This window comes from Pyxicephalus adspersus, chromosome 12, assembly GCF_032062135.1.
Source record: "Pyxicephalus adspersus chromosome 12, UCB_Pads_2.0, whole genome shotgun sequence".
NCBI classification, from domain to species: Eukaryota; Metazoa; Chordata; class Amphibia; order Anura; family Pyxicephalidae; genus Pyxicephalus; species Pyxicephalus adspersus.
In genome coordinates, this window is record NC_092869.1 from 3,180,441 (window position 1) to 3,200,494 (window position 20,054).

Here is a 20,054-nt window from a genome sequence, read left to right on the forward strand (position 1 = left end):
CCCTAGGTAAAGTAATTTTTAGGTCTTGGATATACAGAGGGCTTTCATGAAAAGTTGCTATAGGGGTTTGGAACTGGCTAAGGAAAAGAAGGAAGGGATCATTAGCCACCTGGTCTATGTCCAGGTCTTCACCAGGACTTAGCACAGATGCGCTATTTAAGTAATGAACTACAGACAGCTGGGAGCTCACTGACTTCTCATTCTGGAAGAGAGGTAAAGCGTTCTCATTCTGGAAGAGAGGTATATATATATATATATATATATATTTCAGGCGCTAACACTGGGTAAGCCAAGTAACTTCGATTGCATTTAAGTTAATTTTTCCTTTGCTGTTAATTCACTAAGTATCGGAAGTGAATCAGCGTTCGTTAATGCATCTTTCTATCGACAATAATCTAACATGAGTACATAGCCTAAAGGTACTGCGTAATATGTTGGTGTTGCATAAATAATGTTTATTCATAATATTAATAATAATAAAAAAGAAGGTGTAAGCCCAGTAAATAAGTTGGAATCCAGACCAGTCCATAAGCTTATCTATAGCTGACCATATGCATGATTATACAATCTCCATATTCTTCCCTTCTATAACATATCATATCAGATTTAAAAAAAGGAGGGTTGGAGAGCAGATTTAATAAAGCAGAGGTTGGAGGGCTGATCTATTAAAGAAGAGGTCGGAGAAGGAATATAATAAAGCAAAGGTCGAAGGCAGAGTAAATCTAATCAAGTAAAGGCTGGAGGGAAATTTAACAAATGGAGCCTGGTGGGCAGACTGAATGAAAGGAAGGCTAGAGAGCAAACTTAATGAAAGGTTGGAGGGCAGATTGAATGAAGAGGAGTCTGGAAGGCAGATGTAATGAAGGGTAGACTGAAGGGCAGATTTAATAAAGTACAGGTTGGAGGGCAAACTGAATGAGGAACAGGCTGGAGGGCAGATTTATTAATACGAAAGGCTGAAGGGCAAATGAAATGAAGGGAAGGCTGGATGACAGATTAATAAAGTAAAAGCAGGAGAGCAGAATGAGTTAAGAGGTGGCTGGAGGGCAGATGTAATGAAAGGAAGGCTGGAGAGCAGATTGAATAACGAGGAGTATGGAGGGCAGATAGTTATTCTTATTATCCAGTATTTATATAGCTCGACATATCACGCAAAGCTTTAGAAAGTCCAAAGTCATGTTCCTAGCTATCTTCAATGGGGCTTCACAATTAAATATAGTCACCCTGATTCATCAATAAAATCCACGCTCGCTGGAAGCGCGAAAGTACGCGTGACCAGCGAGCACGGTTTCCCTCGATCCGGAGTCGAGTGTGCTTGTACACTCGCCTCCTCACTGCCAGCCGGATTCCTGCCTTGATAATAATGAGCAATAGGGGGCGCGAATCTGCCAATTAAGGCGATTAGATTTCAGCTGCGCGATTAAGGAGGATCTGTTAAACTCAATGGTGAGATCATAGCAATGTGTGTGTATAACATACAAACTTTCCTGATTGACTTGAGGAGAAATCAGGAGAAGTTGAGCAGTTTACCTTAATCTGCTGACATTTAAAATTTTGCTTATCATGATTGAAAAAAAAAATCCTATTTGGTCATTTTTCAATTTGATTATTTTTTTAGAAATAGTTTGTGATGAGTCCTTACGCGAGACTTTTGAAGGAGAAAACAGAAAAATTCCCTTTTCATTTCCTAGCAGTCACATGACTCCTCCTCCAAGCCTGGCTCAGGGTTCTCATATGAGGAAATTCAGGAAATTGTCAGCTCCCGGATTTCTGTAAACAAGAAGTTACAGATCAGACAATTGTCACGGCTGTAGGTGACAGATAACCTGTTTCTGGGATGAAACTGATGTTCCTGCACTCAGCACGTGGACTGCAGGGATCCCCAGGTAAGCCTTATAGGGGCCACACATGGATGGTCAATATTACGTTTCAGTGATCACAGCAAGGCAGATAGTTTGCACCATAACACAGGTAGTAGTTTTGCATTTTAACCAAACAGCATGGACACCTGCGGTGCTATCCCATGCAAAGGTAACTGCATTAATTACAATGCAGGGGCATTGCACAAAAATGGACAAGAAGGCAAAAAGCTATGCATTGTAGCTGCACGCTGCACTACAATGCATTGAGTGAGAATTAGGGATCACCAAATTTTGCATGTGTTGAAATTTCATTGTAGTGAATGGGCAAGACATTGGCAAACTATCATCACATGGGCATAGCCATTGGGAACATGTACTATTCGGCAGGAGAACCACTTTTTGTGTGGCCTTTTGGGTTTGGGAAAACCATCTAGCCTTCTCTTTAAAAAAAATGTGCCCCCCACCCTAGCCTACTTTTTAATAAACCTGCCCCTCTTTCAGCCTCCTTTTCATTAAACCAGTCCTCTAGCCCTTCCTTAATTAGGTCTGCCCACCCAGCCTCCTTATCATTAAATCTGTTCTCCAGCCAGTCCAGGTTTGCCTTTTAACCTTCCCTTAATTAACTCCGTCCTCTAGCCCGTCCTTTAATAAATCTGCCCACCCAGCAGACTCTTCAATAAATATGTCCTCCAGCCCTTCAAAGTCTGCCCTTCAGCCTGTCCTAATTAAATCTGCCCTTCAGCCTCCCCTTTATTAAATCTGTCCTCCAGCCTTTTCTTTATTAATTCTGCCCTTCAGCCTTCCCTTAAATAAATCTTTCCTCCAGCCTTCCTTTTATTAAGTCTGTCCCTCAGCCTTTCTATTAAAAAGTTCACCCTTAGGCCTACCCTTTAATAAATCTGCCCATTAGTCGTCCCTTTATTGAATCTCTCCTCCAGCCTTCCCTTTATTTATTCTGCCCTTTAGAATCCCCTTAATAAAACCTGACCCTTAAATGACAAATCCTATGTGCTACATGGATAGCGCCATGTTGGGCCATGACCAAATTCAGTTCGTGTGTCACAGAACATTTTATTGTTGATGTGTGCCAAAATGAATATACATGCATCTCCATTTATTGTACTGAACTGCATAATATGTTTGTGCTATAGAAATAGTTTAATAAACTCACTGCAAACTCACTGCAATTGCAAAGACATATGGCAAATCCCGTCATGTTGGGGTAAGAAATAGTGTCTGAGGAAATGGGCATGATGGTGAGCTGCCATCTTATTCCATGGGTTGCCATATTGCGGTAAACCCTAATGCAAGAAAAATGCAATGTGACGTGTGAATGGACCTTGGTGTGTTATATTATACCATTTCACTTTAACCCACAGCAAATATCAAACCACTGGACGTGAAGAATTTCTGCAGACATGTCACAACTGCACTCCGGAGCTCATACATCACCAACCACAAGTGGATTTCCCCTTTCCAGATGAAATTTACCCATTGGTCATGAGAGAGAAGATCAGGGGAAGTTTGGATTCTCACTGTACATATTTCTGTTGGAAAGCAAAGGGAAATTCAGTACAGACCGCAGAGGCTCCAGGGATAGCACTCAAACCTCATGTCAGCGTTGGACTGCACCATACTGAATAATGACTATGGTGGGAGCAATCTGTTGGATCCCTACTCTGCTATTGCTTGGCCATACAAGTAAGTACCCAGATAAAGCTCAAGTATGGAGAAACTACAATTTCAAACAATTATTGTAATATGTTTAAAACAGCTTAATGTAAAAAATGTTATTACTGCATACTAATGTTTTTAAAAAGATCTTTTCTTTCCTGTCTAAAGTGTTAGGTCAGATGAATGGAATTATGGTCTCTGTCTAAAATCTGACATGTGTATAGCAGTCACTCAAGTCGTTCATCAATCTGCCATGCTGGATTGAAAACAACAGCTGCTCACTCCTGTGGAGCAGAGCATAGTGGGGTGCCATATTTGAGTGCACACTGCTCGTACATTTATCTTTTGCTGGACATTACCACAAAAGATCATTTCATTAAGTGAAGGGGCCAGGACTGGCATCAGAAACTTCCGGGCCCCATACTAGGTAAACTTCCTAGTGCCCCCATGCCTAAAAGTTTAGTTTAGTAGGGGCCCAGAACATAAGCACCCCTTAATGTTCCCTATGATGGTGGCCCTTACCACTGAACACAATGGTCCTGATTTATTAAAGCTCCCCAAGTCTGAAGAGGATACACTTTCATAAATGAAGATGGGTGATCCAGCAAACCTGGAATGAATCTGCTCCAGGATTCAAAACATTTGCAAGCAAATAACAAATGATTTTGAAGAAATCCATTCCAGGTTTGCTGGATCACCCAGCTTCACTGATGAATGTGTATCCTCCCCAGAATTGGAGAGCTTTAATAAATCAGACCCAATGAGTGAACACATTATTAAATGACCTTAATAATTAATAAACTTTATTAATAAAGCAGAACTCTGGGCAACAATATTTTGTTACTCGACAATTTTCTCTAGGGAGTGCATTACAGCTTCTTTTTTACGCCTCACTGCCTGCCGACATCCTCTATAATAGAAGTCTATGAGCCTTGCACTGTATGGGAAATGCATTGGAGGCTGCAGGAGCACTCATTCCTTGGACAAAACAAGCAATTGATATTGAATTGACCTTGTAGTGGGGGTCCTTTTAAAAGGGTACAAAAGACTTTGGGATAAGTAAAAATTAACTTTGCAATGTCATGGTTCTGTACTGCTTTGGTAAACCAACCCCATTCAAAGATCCTGTCTGTCTACAACACTAGCTTACCTAAACTCCAGTCATTAAGCGGGGAGGCTCATTCCAATCCCTGATATGGAGGTGACCACTAGAGGGAGCATGTATAAAGATATACCGGTATACTGTATAAACATATTAGTCATAATACAAAATGACAAGTAGGTATGGATGTAAAGCTGCGTGCTAAAATACCTTTTTATCTTCATTTAGTGGAAATCAGGCTACAATGCAAAACAGGTGTGTGAAAAGTGTCTGGTGGCAGCTGTCTCCTGGGTTGTATACTAGTTCTGGGACTAATAAACACCCTTGTGGTTCAGAGAATTCCAGCTTCCTTGGCTTTGTGGTATATTCCCTTTGACATGGTACCAAGGAGATTGGTGAATGTTAATATGTGACCTTCTATTGCAGTGTTCTATGTGGTCACAATGTGGCATCTGCGGTGACTGTATTTTGACCCCTAGGAGAGAAATCAACAAAAAACGGCCCACAATGTCCACATACTGACCACACATATGGTTGGTAATCAGAGTAAAAGTATGTTCACATCATCCCATTTTCTATTCCAGCTAACTGAATGCAATGCAATGTTGCTGCTGCTAGATTTGCTTTAGGGAACTGAGTTAGAATACAAGCTGACTTGTTTTAAAGCCACGTGTCCTCATAAAGTGGCTGACCTATAAAAAGTCATGTGTTTAGAGAAAAACAAGTCAACTGGTATTATAAATCAGTTCCTTAAAACACATCTAGCATCAAGTTTATTATTTCACTCTAAGAGAACAAGCTGAGAATCCTTGTTCAGTACCAGGGTCACCTACTACTTTATGTACAGCACTGCGTATTATGTTGACGCTAGATAAATCCTGTTTAATAATAATAAATGCACCGAGATGGCATCCTCATGGAAATCTTGGTATAGGTTTAGTTCTTAGCTGTTAGCACAAATCAGCCCCTCATCACTGCATGACATGCTGCAAAGTTACAGTGTTGCAGTCTAATCATGGAGGGGATAAGGATTGAGGAAATGAGTCCCCCTGTTTCCAGCAAACAAAGAACATCTTCTCAGCCTAGGCACTAAACTGAAGACCAAGGATGACTGAAAGATAGAGCTTTTAGGGAAACCTATACTGTTGTTCAGTTTGTTTATGCAGATTAGTAAAGTTACTAAAAGTTACTCTTTTTTCTTTTTCTTTTTACAGACAAACTTTGTAGTGCTGACTCAATAGTATCTGGAATTGCAGGAAAACATGGTGGATCTGTGCTTCTGTCACCAGTAATTCCTCCAGGATTTAATCCCAGGGAAGTCTTCTGGAGACACTTGTCTCCAACAGATCATTTGGTGGCCACTTTTTCCAGGGGATCATTTGACACATCGTATCAGTCTTGTTTCCATGGCAGAGTCCAACTTCTAGAAAACTTCACTTTGGAAATATCGGCGCTGGAGTTGAAGGACACAGGAATGTTCACTTGCCAAATGGTAGACACTCAAGGACACATGAAGCTCCATCAGTTTCATCTCACTGTCTATGGTAAGTGTTCTTTATATTTAAGCCTCCTATCTATTATGAAGTTCCAAACACAAGACATTCTTTATGATATTATTGCATACCCTTATAAAAATCTTATCTTTCCTAGAAGTGGCATCCAAACCAGAGGTCCAAGTCTTTGTGTCAAGACAAGATCAAAAGTGCGCCATATTTCTCAGCTGTGATGTGAGCACAGGAAACAATTTAACATACAGCTGGATGATTGACACCGGACAAGAGGATTTACCTAATAGGACCTACAGGTTATATGATAGCAAACGCCTACTTTCGATGAGTTTGACCCCAATGGATCAATATGTCTCCTTTACCTGTGTCGTAACCAATCCTGTCAGGCAAGAACGTACATCTGTAATCCCATGGACGAGATGCCTAGCCAAACCAGGTACATACAATGCATTTGTAATCAAAGTATATGTATAGTCATATTGATTTTCTTTTGTTGTTGACCATTTTCATTGGGATAGAATGTATTAGGAAATACCAGATGTTGGATTTCTCATTGGAACAGGACGTTTGGAGACATCTTCTAATTGGCACACCTGTTTTACTGATACATAGGAGAAGAATTGGCTTACCCTGGGGTGGGATGGGCACATAGTATAACTTAAACATTGTACACAAATTTATAGGTTTCAGAATTCTTCTGCAGGACTTCAGAGATGGTCCTCTCTTTACTTTATGCTTATAGAATTTTCTATGCTATACCATTCTTGTGCTTTTTTTCAGATATCAATATTACCGGCCAATGTTTCAGGATCATTCTGTGCCCCTCTCTAAAAGAGGTCCTGAGCGGTTCTATAACGTTGGTTGATGATATTCTTTCACTGATCTCTGAACAAAAGTACTTAAATAATGGTTTGTTGGAGAAATTTCTATCATGCTCCTCATCTTATATATTCATGACTAGGATTGGGGTCCAACCTTTTCCTGCTCAAATGCAATAAAAAGTTTCTCCTTGGGAAAAATGTCCTTTCACTTCTCTTTAGGATTCAATTAGCCATTTATGTTTCTAGGTGTCAATATAATGTGTAGGACAAAAGAGTAATGTTTCTTCAACACTTCTTCACTCTGCAGGACAAGAATTTAAACTGAACAATGGTAAAATAGTGATATTTGTTGCAGCTTCTATCATTATCATGTTTACCACTGGGATGATCTGCGTTTACTTTTTTGCCAGAACCTCGGGTGAGTCCATGTTGTTTGAGGGGAGTCTCTAGTTTTAATTCAAAGTTAAAAATTGTGTTATTTCTATTAATTATAGAAAATAAGGTTCTCCAGATCTGAGGTTCAAGTGGGGTGTTTTACAGGCCAAAGAACCTATATTTAAGGTTGAGCTTTAATGTATTAATGTGGAAAGCTGTAGAGACGTTAAAAGGTAAATATTAGAATCTACAGTCTAGGCAAGGATACCAATGCTTAAGGTGAAACATTGAAAATGCCACTGATGACTGGCTCCAATATGTGAGTTACTTAAAATACATACACTGGTCGTAAAAGTCAGATCAATTTCAGAAGTGCTTATCCACATGTCTTACCAGGTCAGCAACTCAACATACATAAAGTAAAACATGCCAAACAAATAACTGGACATTTTGAGTAGACATGATTTCCTTGCAGAGTTTGGATTTGATGATTTCCTTGCAGAGTTTGGATTTGCAGAGTTTGGACCCCCAGGAGGCATATTTGTGGTTTTTGGTAGATTTAATCTGCGCACTTCACTTAGTCTTTGCCTCCCTCTATGGTCTTCTTCTGGGTTTTTGGCCTTCTTCATTTTGAGTTTTAAATGATTTATTTCTCTCATATGGGAGCTATTTCATCTCAGCCTAGAGTCATGCCGAGATTGTACACCGAACTATGAGCGACTCAGTGTAGCTTTGAATTTTTTGGGATAAAGAATAGTTGTAAATACAATTTTGTATAAATATTTTACACGTATAGCATTAAAAATTAATGTTGTAACAGTTGTATCATCATCTCAACCAAGATACTTATTTTGCTGTCTTACAGATAAAATCCCAGCAAAAGGAAGACAAAAGGCCGACATGCATAGCGAGATGATTCTACAGCTGCAAGAAGAGACTGGCGCAGCAGGGAATGTGCAGATTGGTCTTCAACACAGCGAGGAGACAACAGGCCTGATATTGGGGCATGACAAAGAAAGGAACACACGTGTTAATGAAAGGAGTACAGTACACTTCAATCCGGAAATGACTGTAGCACATAAAGTGGAAACCATTGTATAATGTGAGGAGAAAGACAAATGTGAGCCTTGCCAATGCAAACATGGATGAGCATAGAATTGCATAACCCAGAAGGAGAGCTGATGTACGTGTAATTCTGTCTGGACTTCTAGAATTGCCAGCTTAACCAATGGATCTAATGAGGTTTTGCAGTTACCTACTTATTAAAAACTGGAAAACCTTTTTCAATGAAGTGCAATTGAGTAGGGAGGCCAATGATTCTAGAGTTCTAGAGAGCTGGAACATAGAGGTTTATATCATGTTATCATCTCCAGCTTCCCACCATGTGTCTGATGAGGGACTCTCCTAATTGGTGACTTTTTAATCTCTATATTGTTCAGGGCTAGGCTTGGTGTTCAGCTTTAAGTCTATGCTAAAGACGTATTATACCTGTTATTGACATGTTAGGTGTACAGCCCTGGTCATTATATGCTAAAGCTGTCAAAGATTATCATGAATGGTTAGGTATAGTATGTCCCAGCCAAACTGGCAGGTGAACTTTGACATCTGGTATTGTTCACTGAGCCATACGCTATAATATTAGTATGTTGGCCAAATTCACCTCAGCCAGTGACTTCAATGAGATTTAAATTTAGCTACTAAGTCAATTCAAATATTGGAGTCAATGTGAATGAACTGCGGTAGAAAAGAGCAGAGGCAAATTGGACCAACACTTGTTAAGACTGTGTAAAAATATATATTTGTTACAGTAATTGCGTACTGTAGATGAGGACAGTTTACGTTTTGCTTTTTATCTCTTGGGTCATACAACTTGCTGAGCTTAGCAGTCAGACAATGGGCCTGATTTATTTAAGCTCTCCAAGGTTGGAGAGGATTCTCTTTCATCAGTGAAGCTGGTTGATCCAGAAAACCTGGCATGGATTTCTTCAACATCATTTGCTAGCAAATATTTCAAATTTTGAACCAGATCCATTACAGGTTTGCTGGATCACCCACCTTCACTGATGAAAGAGAATCTTCTCCAGCCATGTAGAGCTTAAATAAATCAGGTCCAATGACTCAACTGTTATAGAAAGGGTAGAGATAGGCTCCAAAGAACGTGTTGGGTTTTTACACTGATTACAAACACTGTTTAGACCTGATGTTTAGATGGAAGGAAATTTAACACAAAGCACTTCAGAAGTTATTTGGGTTTGAAGATTTTAATTAGATTATTGGTGATTCAATGAAATCTCAAACTTTTAACCAAGTTTTCACCAACTTTACTAGTTTGTAAAATGAAAAATTGATGAAAATATAGAGGTGACAGCACTTTGCAATCTACATGAAATTATTATTAAGGAGCAGGAAATAATTTACATGAACCAGAGAAGCCCCCGTCCTTTACACACTTCTCTCCAAGTGGTCTGTGTTCATCTTATAAGCTATAAAGATGTAAAATATGAAACAGCTGATAGAACTAGAAATGCATTAATGTAAATATATTATATTTAAAGCTTTTTTTATAAAATAAACTTATTTTTGTAATTAAATGTTTATAATTTATCCTTTTTATTATTGTCAGATTTTTTTTAATTTTTAGATTACAAAAATGGATATAAGTAGAAAGAAGGGAAGGAATGGTATAGGTACAAATATGGAAGAAGAAAGGAGGGGGCAAAGATAGGGGGAACAACTGGGAAAAATAGTAGGGGGTAGGATGGAGAGGGAATACACAGGGGGGGTAATGGAAGCAAAACTCTCCCAAGAGATATGTGGTGCCAAGCCTAGACCCAAGTCTAATTAGAAAAAGAAAAGAGGAGAGAAGAGAAGGAGGCTTTTTTTAGGCACCTAAACATAGAATTTTGCTAAAAAAAAAAAAAAGTTTAGGACCCTGCAAAATAAATTTCTCAAGACCCTGCACATCCAGGGTCTTCTCAGTCTTCCCGGATGAGGACATCTCTCTGTGTGGAAGCTGTAGTCTCTCTGCAGAGATCCAACATATAACTATATCCACTATAACTGCACAAAACTCATGTATCCTGCAGATTGGATATCTCTAGCTGTCACCCACCAGGGGGCGTATCAACCCTCTGCAAAGAGATCACACAGAGGAAAGGGGCCACTCTGCAGCATGCTGGCAGGGGACAGGATTTATTACTCAAGCTGTGGCTGCTTTGCTAAGAGAACAAACTGTCAGACATTGTACATCTTTTGATGCATCTAGAATTTTTTTTTTAGAGGATTTACACTTTAGTTGGGGGTTAAAGGAGCAGCTCCCCACACTGCTACTAACTTAGTTTTAGCAAGAAATGTAAAAAGGAAAACAAGAGCTCTGACATTTTTTTCGATGTTTCCACTGTTCTGCTACATTAAAGAGGAATTATACTGAGAAATGATGGAAGCAGCCATTGCTGAACTCATCCTTTACAATGCTCATTGCCTGGATGTAAAGCTGACTTTTGGTGTCTCAGTCACACACAGGACACAAGCATGCAGATAAGTGCGGCGATGAGCTGAACACCCGAGCTGCATCCTCATTCTAGGACAGTGATTACGAAGGTTTTAAAAGGCCGAGGATCAGAACACCAACCGGGCAAGCTGGAATTCTTAAATTCAGGATTGTCAGCTTCAGAAGTCTCTCAGTACAGGTCCTCTTTAACATTTTGATCATCACACACAATTCATTGAGCTAAACATGCCAACTACCCGGTCTAATGATCACTTTATTTTTGGATCTGAACGGTCACTTCTGGATATACAAAAGGCTCTACCCTGCTCAGAAATTCAGATTTTCCATGTCTCCAGTCTCTTCAGGTTTTTATAGGTGCCAACAAATGTACTCACGATAGCTCCTTTGGATTCATGCACACAAGGTTAGAATATGCCACATCCCTTTTAATCTGCAGGACACTTTGTTTTGGCTGGGTCATTGGCCTTGGGACTTTTAAAGCATATAATATTTTCTTGAACACCTCAAACAATATATTTAGAAATAATCCAATAGGTGCAGTCCAATGAGACGTCGGGCTGGATCCTGACAAAAAGTAAGAAAAGAAGAAAAAGTTACCCCGCCCCCCCATGTTCGTTAGAAATGCTAGGGTCGATTTCCGACACGCATTGAAACTGCGGAAGACACTTGGATGAATGGTGAAAAGTTTTCAATATTACTAAACAAATTCAAGCTAAAGGTTGCTAACTACTACAAAGCAATGCTGGAACTTGTAGTTCTACAAAGGTTACACCCTCCATGGGTGACTGAGCACTCCGAAATGAGAAGACCTTATATTATCTTTTATTTGGCTGAAGTGATGGGTTATGGAAATTCTATCACTGGAAGGGGAGTTCCGGGCATCAATATCATGCAGCTTTATTTTATTCTGCACAAAACTTTCCCGGCTTCCTTTTGTCAGCAGGAATACCTGAAACCTGATGGAACTCTTGTTATATGATTACTAAACAATTTCCTTTTTTTAAGCTCCGGTTCTATATATTGGATCTGGCCAAGGCGTGTTTTGAGTAATGAAGCTGAGATCAGTCTTGATATTTTCTATCATTGTAGGAATTTATAAACTGGCATATCTACCGACTTCAAAAAGATGACCACATTTCCTGCAATCCTCACCTTACACTGGGAATGTTAACCGGTGTTCAACCCAGATTTATTTTTAAGCCAGGAGGGAAGAAATTGTAGACAGGTGGCAGCCCCTCTGAAGAATTGTCACCCAATTCTTCAGTAACAACCCCAAAAAAAGTCATGTGGTCACTGAAAAATTTTGGGTGGTGCGCCCAGCTAAAAGGGGCAAGGGAGAAGACTGTTAAAGTCAGATAAACTCATCAGTGTGATGATGAACCATCCAATGTTTGCCAGTTGTCGGAGGATGCCCAGATGTTGTCGGAGGATGCCCAGATGTTGTCGGAGGGCCTGCCTTTCCAGGATGATATACAGCTATATGGTGAACTGGGATTTAGGCTGCTGGGTGCCTTCTAGCTGTGGTACGTGGTAAGTCCAAGTTAAGTGTCAATAGTAATCAAGACAAAGAAAAAGGGTAAATCTTCATAGCAGGAAAGAGGATTATATTAAATGTATTGCCACAAATGCATTCAGATTATAATTACTGTTGTGGCGTTGTCACAGCATCTTTGTGACGTGAGTGGTGTCAGCCCTGCCCAGTACCTTTTTCCAAACTTCTCAACCATTCCCACTCTCAGTTACAGTATGTACATAAGATAATCATAAGAATAATCATTCTGTAATCCAGAACACATAGTAAAAGGTCTTTTTGAGATAACACAGAATGTGAGCAGGACAGCTCTGAATCTCTGACATAATCATTGTTTTTTTGTTTTTTTTAATTGCACTGATGAGATATAACAAAACACTTCTAATGGGATATTAAAGTGTACAAAGTAAAACAAAACAAATAAAGGACATTCATTGTTTATATACACAAAAAGAAATGTAAACACTTTTTTATAGTAAATGATATAACTGTCAGATCTGTAAACAGAACATAGCGCTCCCTTGTATTGGAAGTGACTGTGGCTGTGCCTGGCAGTGCTGATTGTTGTCATCAATCTGGATATAAATGGTGATATTAAGGATCCTGACCTATCAGAGCTGTCACCAGGGATGGTGTCCAACTACAAATCACAAGGGTCAGGCTATGCTGGGACATGTAGTGCCACAATCACCGGTTAGAACTTACCAAGCTTATGGATGCTACAAGAACTTCATCAACTTTGCTGCAGATTTATAGAAAAGAAAGAATGCCCATTGTATGTTTTATTTAGATACACAAGGAATGTAAACCGCACTGATATGTATTAAAATTTTTATTATTATTATTATTATTATTATTAAACAGGATTTATATAGCGACAACATATTATGCAGCGCTGTACATTAAATAGGGAGTCTTATAAGTTTTATAGATGTATGAATTATGTTGTGTAACAGAGATGATATGATGACAAGGGGTATAATATTCAATTATTTATTCACCCTAGAATCCTGTAACCATTGATTATTTCATCTCACAAGTGGGGGACTGTCCTGTGATAAGTACTTGTGTGGGGTATTAGTGTGGGGTATTAGTGTGGAGTATTAGTGTGGGGTATTAGTGTGGGGTATTAGTGTGAGAAATTAGTGTGGGGTATTAGTGTGGGGTATTAGTGTGAGGAATTAGTGTGGGGTATTAGTATGAGGTATTAGTGTGGGGTATTAGTATGAGGTATTAGTGTGGGGTATTTGTGTGAGGTATCAGTGTGGGGTATTTGTGTGGTGTATTAGTGTGGGGTATTTGTGTGGTGTATTAGTGTGGAGTATCAGTATGGAGTATTAGTGTGGGATATAGAGTGAGGTATTAGTCTGGGATATTAGTGTGGGGTATCAGTGTGGAGTATTAATGTGAAGTATCAGTGTGAGGTATGAGTGTGGGGTATCAGTGTGAAGTATCAGTGTGGGGTATTACACTAATACACCACACAAATACCCCACAGCAGACATTTTCCTCCCCCCAGCCTGTAAGAGACCAGAACACTGAGCCGACATTTCTGTCAGCCTAAAGAACCGCAGGGAACTGTGAGGAGAGTGAGTGACAGGACCGCTCAGCCAATCATAGTAGAGGAACTGGAAGGCGGGAACATTTTGTGGTGATAGCTATAATCTGTGAGGTGAGTGACAGAATCTCCTCAGCCAATCACAGGGCAGCAGCTCGAAGGCGGGAACGTTTGAAATGATGGCTGTAATCTGTGAAGCGAGTGGCAGGGTCTCCTCAGCCAATGAAAAGGCTGCAACTGGAAGGCGGGAACATTTAAGGTGATGGCTGTAATCTGTGAAGTGAGCTACATGGTCTCCTCAGGCAATGGGAGGGCAGCAACTGGAAGGCAGGCGATAAAATGCCTTCTATCTTCCAGGTCCAGGTATGTCCAACACTTACAACGGCACCGACACCAGGCACAGTGAGTATTGATGGGTTTAGTTGCTCTTTATAAAAATGTCACTAGGATATTTCTCCCCATTGGATGATTTCTCCTCATTTCCTGCTCTGGTCACCAAGATTTCTATGTATATCGGGGTCAGGATTATTTAAATGCCACCCTGCTGCTCTGTCCTACAGAGGCCTGCACTTTAGATCTGGCAACAGATCTCACTTTTCTTTCATATGTTTGTGCTTTATGTATAGCTAATCCTAAAGTTAAAACTGTGACCCTGCTGTGTTCCATTCTATATAGCAGGTGTGTGAAATTCAGGCCCGTGGGCCAAATCTGGCCCGCACTGTAATTATAGTTGGCCCACAAGAAAATACCAAATGTCTAGTAGAGCTGGCCCGCCGGTAGACAGCGCATGCACCACTAATACTAGAAATCCCAGAATACTTTGCTAGCATGTCAATCAAGATCCACAAGCACCCCGCCTCTGTTCTCATTCATTAGAGACCTTCCTCAATTGTAGATATTTTTTCAATAAATATCAAAGTTTATCAAAGTTAAAGTTTATCAAAGTTAAATATCAACTTCGTCCACATTTTTTATTTTAGCCCGCTGTATTTGAGTTTGACACCCCTGCTATATAGGATGTAGCTTCACATTTATCCCCAGTCACACATTAATGCCGGTACCACACATGTGCCCAGCTTTCCCATTGTGTACAAAGCTATTAGGATGAGGTACAGGCGCATATTTTGTGCAGTAACACATTGAAGACTTTATAGATTACAATGGCAGCGCAGGAAAACACATGACAAGTGTAAAGGGGATGAAGTCTTTCTTACCTCTGCTTTTCCAGTCCATCCTCAGACCATCACTCTTCATTAACATTTTTTTGAAATGAATACACCTAGATCTGTCCTTGGATAAAACTGGCTTTTATTACCAACAAACAGTTTATTTCTTTTACACAACATTAAAAAAAACAATCATATTTACCAGTAAATTCTAACAGGTGTTTTGTAGGTCCATGACAGCACCGCTCATCACTACCAAATTCTACCTGGATATTCCTGCAAACCCCAAAAGGCCCCCAGGGACTGTTCACAGGTATCCAACTGCTGACACCAAGCTTCAGGACAACCCAGTGTCCCATGAGGACCACTAATACCAGAAATCTATGCCCTGATGGAAATCCAACCCCCCCATAGCATTGTATGCAGAGAACAAAACCCACCCATAGACCCACAAAACCGCCCCGCCGCTATGACCCCCATAACTGAGGGTGGGAGACTTTCCTTCTCTCTGCCACTGTCAACTGACCTTCCCACACTTTTTTTTTTTTTTTTTACCTTTTATCTACTTATCCCCTGCCCACCACTCAATCTCACACCCCTATCTCTATCTATCACAAGAGACCCCCTCAAACCAGACCCCCCCCTTACCCTGTCATGTGGCCCTCCACTTACTGCCCCATTTGTCTTTTGTTTGGGGCCATCTTTAGATGCGTTTTTAGTGGATCGGAGTGCATGACCAGTCCTCATCTAACAACCTCTATTTTCATTACAAAAATGCATAAAAAAGCATTCAAATGTGCATCATGTGCACTCTGCAATATACCTATAACAAATACACAATCCTTAAACATTATTATTACACAGTATTTATATAGCGCCATCATGTCACTAGCTGTCCCTCAGAGGGGCTCATGATCTAAAGTCTCACCATTGTCATATGTCATCTAGGGTCAATTTTTGGGGGAAGCCAATTACCTTGCTGCATGTTTTTTGGGATGTTGGAGGAAACCCACACAGACACAGGGAGAACCTGCAAACTCCATACAGATGTCCTGTGTCCTGGCTGGGACCTAGCACTGCAAAGGCTGGAGTGCTAACCACTGAGCCACCATGCTGCCCGTATGCTCATTGAAAGTGGAGAGACAAGTGCTAACCAAAGAGTTTTTCTCAGTCCCATTGGTTAGATAAAAAGTGAGGTTAATGCGTAGTTTAGGTGCCTCCTTGACCTTGGAGGCTTCCTATTGGCTGTCTAGTAGTAGGGTTCAGAAGGGTCCATAGGAGAAGGCAAACAAGTGACATCATCATACAGAAGGGGACTGGAAGGTGCGGGTGCATCTGCAGCTCAGCAAAGTTATACCTTCTACCACCTGGAAATGGAGATGGTAAGGGAACTGCTGGATTTTGAATTTATCTTACTACACAAGATAAAAAGAGACTTTGAAGAGATGTATAAACCCCCAGCTCATTCAGGTTGCAGTTTGTACAAATAAAACAAACTCCCAGCCCAACAGCAACCTTTTTACCTTCATTTATCCCTATTGCAATCTTCACAGACCATAAACCATTGGCCTGCTACTGAGAACTTGCTGATAATAGATATATAAAAACTAAACATTAACCAATATAGAAGTACAAAACATTTGTTGCAGCTTTCATTAAAATAAAAACAGCAGTTTTTTAACCACGTGTGTCCCATTGTGAGAACTACTTTCACTTCCTGATCCACAGTCACTACAGAAAGTTTTAGCAAAAAGAAAAGTTCACTCGTAGACAGTTTACATCAGAATATTTGTCCAACTTGTAAGATTTCTCCTCACCTTAAGTCTGATTAAATAAAGTTCTCCAAGGCTGCAGAGGATACACTTTTATCAGTGAACTTAGAATATAAGCAAACCTGGAATGGATCTGGTCCTGGATTGAAAACATTTGCTAACAAAAAGCAAATGACTTTTAAGAAATCCATTCCAGATATTCAGGTTTCCCATGATGGGTTGTCTGCCAATGTTTTCCATTCTGGACCAGATCCATTCCAGGTTTGCTGGATCATCCTGCTTCACTAATGAAAGTCTATCCTCTCCAGCCTTATTCATTAATAATTTTTATTTACCAAAATGTATATAATATGTATTATCATTACCACACATATGCTAACTAAATCACAAATCTCTCCCAAGCTATATTTTTTATGATATCTGTATTCTTTACTATATACATTATTATCCTACTGCTTACACACGTGTTACTATTATCATTAGCATTAAAAACCTACCTAAAATGACTGTTTAACTGATTGTCTGATTGCAATAGGATTCAATAATCTAAGAAAGGTTTTCTGCATCTTTCTGTATTCTATTGTATAGTTTTTGTTAACGATCTGAGCACATCGCCTGATGAAGCCTATCGGCGAAACGCGTCGGAGTCAGAACCATATTTCTTACTAAAAAATCAGAGAATATTCTGTCCAGAGTATGGTTCAGAAATCCCATGATGGTAATGCGATAGACCCACTATCTTACAATGTGTATTTAAATGAATTTGTTGGAGATTCATTATTGTGAACAATATATTTGATTTTGATTTGCCGCAAAGAAAACCCCTGCTTTCTGTTCTTTATTTCTGTTTATAAAATCATCTAGTCCTTCCCAGCCAGACTGTTCTGCTGGCCTGTTCCTTTCCGTCAATGGTTTGTTTAGGAATGCTCACTACTCCAGACTGACATCCAACTATGAAGAATATTTTTGTCTTTTGTCTTGTTAACTTTTGCCTCGAAAACTATGGGGAGGGGTCTATGGAAACATGTGTTATTTAAATAAATTTAACTTGTGTTTTTTCAATTTTTGTAAAAAAGCTGCAATGGACCCATAGGAATCGGTAGAAATAAGTTTAGTAGCAGCCGTCAGTCTCAATTAGTCTACTAGGTGGTGTTAACATTTACAGTAAATTGTTACAGGTGTTAACATTTACAGTAAATTGTTACAGGTGTTAACATTTACAGTAAATACAGCTTCCTATTAGCATCATTCACACATTAACAACAAACCACAGTACGTCCAAATTGATATCGATCTCACTATCAAATCACTTACAAGTAGCAATTTGGTATCACAAGGCTCTTAATGCAGTAAAAAGCCCCAGCGATAATACTAAGTAAGTCTTGTTTGGTTTCTTCTCTTTTATTGATTCATTGTAAACATAAGTCTAATTTTCAGTCAATTCTTATATATGGGTTGTTAATACTGTATATTGTTATACATTCTAAGGTCTCCTCCTACCCCTGAGGAAGCCCAGTACAGGTGAAACGCGTCCGTGGCACACCTTACCGCCATCGCTATACCTAGTATGATACTAAACGATATTGCTATTTCTTTTGCGAAACTCGTGGTTATATGTTAGCCTAGGATAATTGACTGAAGGATGCTCCTTCCAGCACAAGAGCCATACCTTTTTTTCTTAATAATAATAAAATAATGTTTATACAGGAATATTGAAACGTGAGTTTGGGTTGGGAGAGAAGTAACACTATGGATGAATGTTGGCTAAATCCTTCAGTGCTAGAGTCATAAAGAGTCATAAAGTTTATATGTCTAATTAAGATTGTCAGCTAGTAGGCCATATCTGTTGTAAGTAAGATAATAAAAATAAAACATTACTGCTATCTGGACTAACTGTACATGACAGCAGCTACTGAATCAAGGTATTTCTGACATAATTCTTAGTGAATCATAAAGTATTCATCTATGGTGTTGCATATACACCTTACATAGAAAGATAAAAAAAGACACACACTTTTTAAGTCATCTTACTTGGTGCATGTTCCAACAGTTTGCATTTTTTCCAATGATAAACCTAACTTTCCATTCTTGGTGCCCAGCCATAGCCTCTTCTTGCTGCTGCTTTCCCTATCTTCGCCTCACCTGGTGCCTAACCTCCCCCTTCCTTCTTGGTCCCGAACCTTTTTTTTCTAGTGTCTCACCTTAACCCCAACCCACCCTTCTCTTTTTTTAGTGCCAAACCCTTCCCCATTCATTACTACTGTGTAAATTCTACCTCTTCCTACCTTTTGTCTATTCTTAACTCTCCCATCTAGTGCGTAACCTTAACCACAAGCTAACTCACCCAGAATCTAATTGTTACCTTTAACCCTCTGGTTCCTTACCTTATATGCCAAAAAATTCTGACAGGTAGCGAATTATGATATATTAGTGGCAAGGACTAAGGATTGTCCTAATATTGAGTAACTTCTGAGAAAGGGGTTCTGAAGCGCTTTCAAAATTCTCTCTCTTCTTTTATTGGAGGAACCTCTCCAACCAATATGCACCAAGGAAAACCGTTTGATCACACATACTAAGCAATATGCTTGGCTGCTTACACTGTTTTGATCCCTGGGTAAAGGTAACCATGCCAGCTGGTAAGAATCATTCAAAATATCCAATGGGAGTCAATTAGCCCCCGCTGTGCTGCTGTAACCCCATGGATTTGCCGGAATGATTTTGTGGATTCAATCCATGCTATATCATATTGCTGGCATAGTGACATTGTTGATGTGTCGTTATTGTTCCATAATGCCGGCACTATGATCATTTAAATTTGCCTTTACTGCGCTATATTACTGGCAAGATGATTCTGTCAATTTAATCCTTGCTGTAGCTCATTCATGTTGTAATGGCTCCCTGTATACAACACCTCGTTATGCTTGATTGATATAATAATGTAGTGGTATTATTACTCAATTAATCAATATTTGTTTATTGATGATCAAAATGAATGTGTAATATGTAATATTATATTTAATTTATGATTTATGTAGAAAATCATTACTGCAAACCCCTGAGGAAGCCAAAACTGTCAAAACGCGTTGGGTACTAAGGACTACAACGGTTAACTTAAAGATGCTAATTGATCGTGTTTAGTATATGTAATTCCAACCCCATGATTCTACAATGGGC

General features: G+C 39.5%; 1 protein-coding gene across 3 annotated transcripts; it reads left to right on the forward strand.

Moving 5' to 3' along the window:
• The first annotated feature begins 1,714 nt into the window (after window positions 1-1,714).
• On the forward strand, window positions 1,715-9,946 carry LOC140341932 (SLAM family member 8-like). 3 transcript variants are annotated; one of them, XM_072427882.1, is made up of 6 exons: window positions 1,718-1,886; window positions 3,242-3,563; window positions 5,853-6,182; window positions 6,289-6,582; window positions 7,275-7,385; window positions 8,208-9,946. In XM_072427882.1, exons 2-6 carry the CDS (start codon window positions 3,506-3,508, stop codon window positions 8,441-8,443), a joined length of 1,029 nt encoding a protein of 342 aa, XP_072283983.1. In that variant the 5' UTR covers window positions 1,718-1,886; window positions 3,242-3,505; the 3' UTR covers window positions 8,444-9,946. The 3 variants fall into 3 exon arrangements, with proteins under 3 accessions (XP_072283984.1, XP_072283983.1, XP_072283982.1); XM_072427881.1 differs by having other exon boundaries at window positions 1,718-3,563; XM_072427883.1 differs by lacking the exon at window positions 7,275-7,385 and having other exon boundaries at window positions 1,715-3,563.
• The last annotated feature ends 10,108 nt before the right edge of the window (window positions 9,947-20,054 follow it).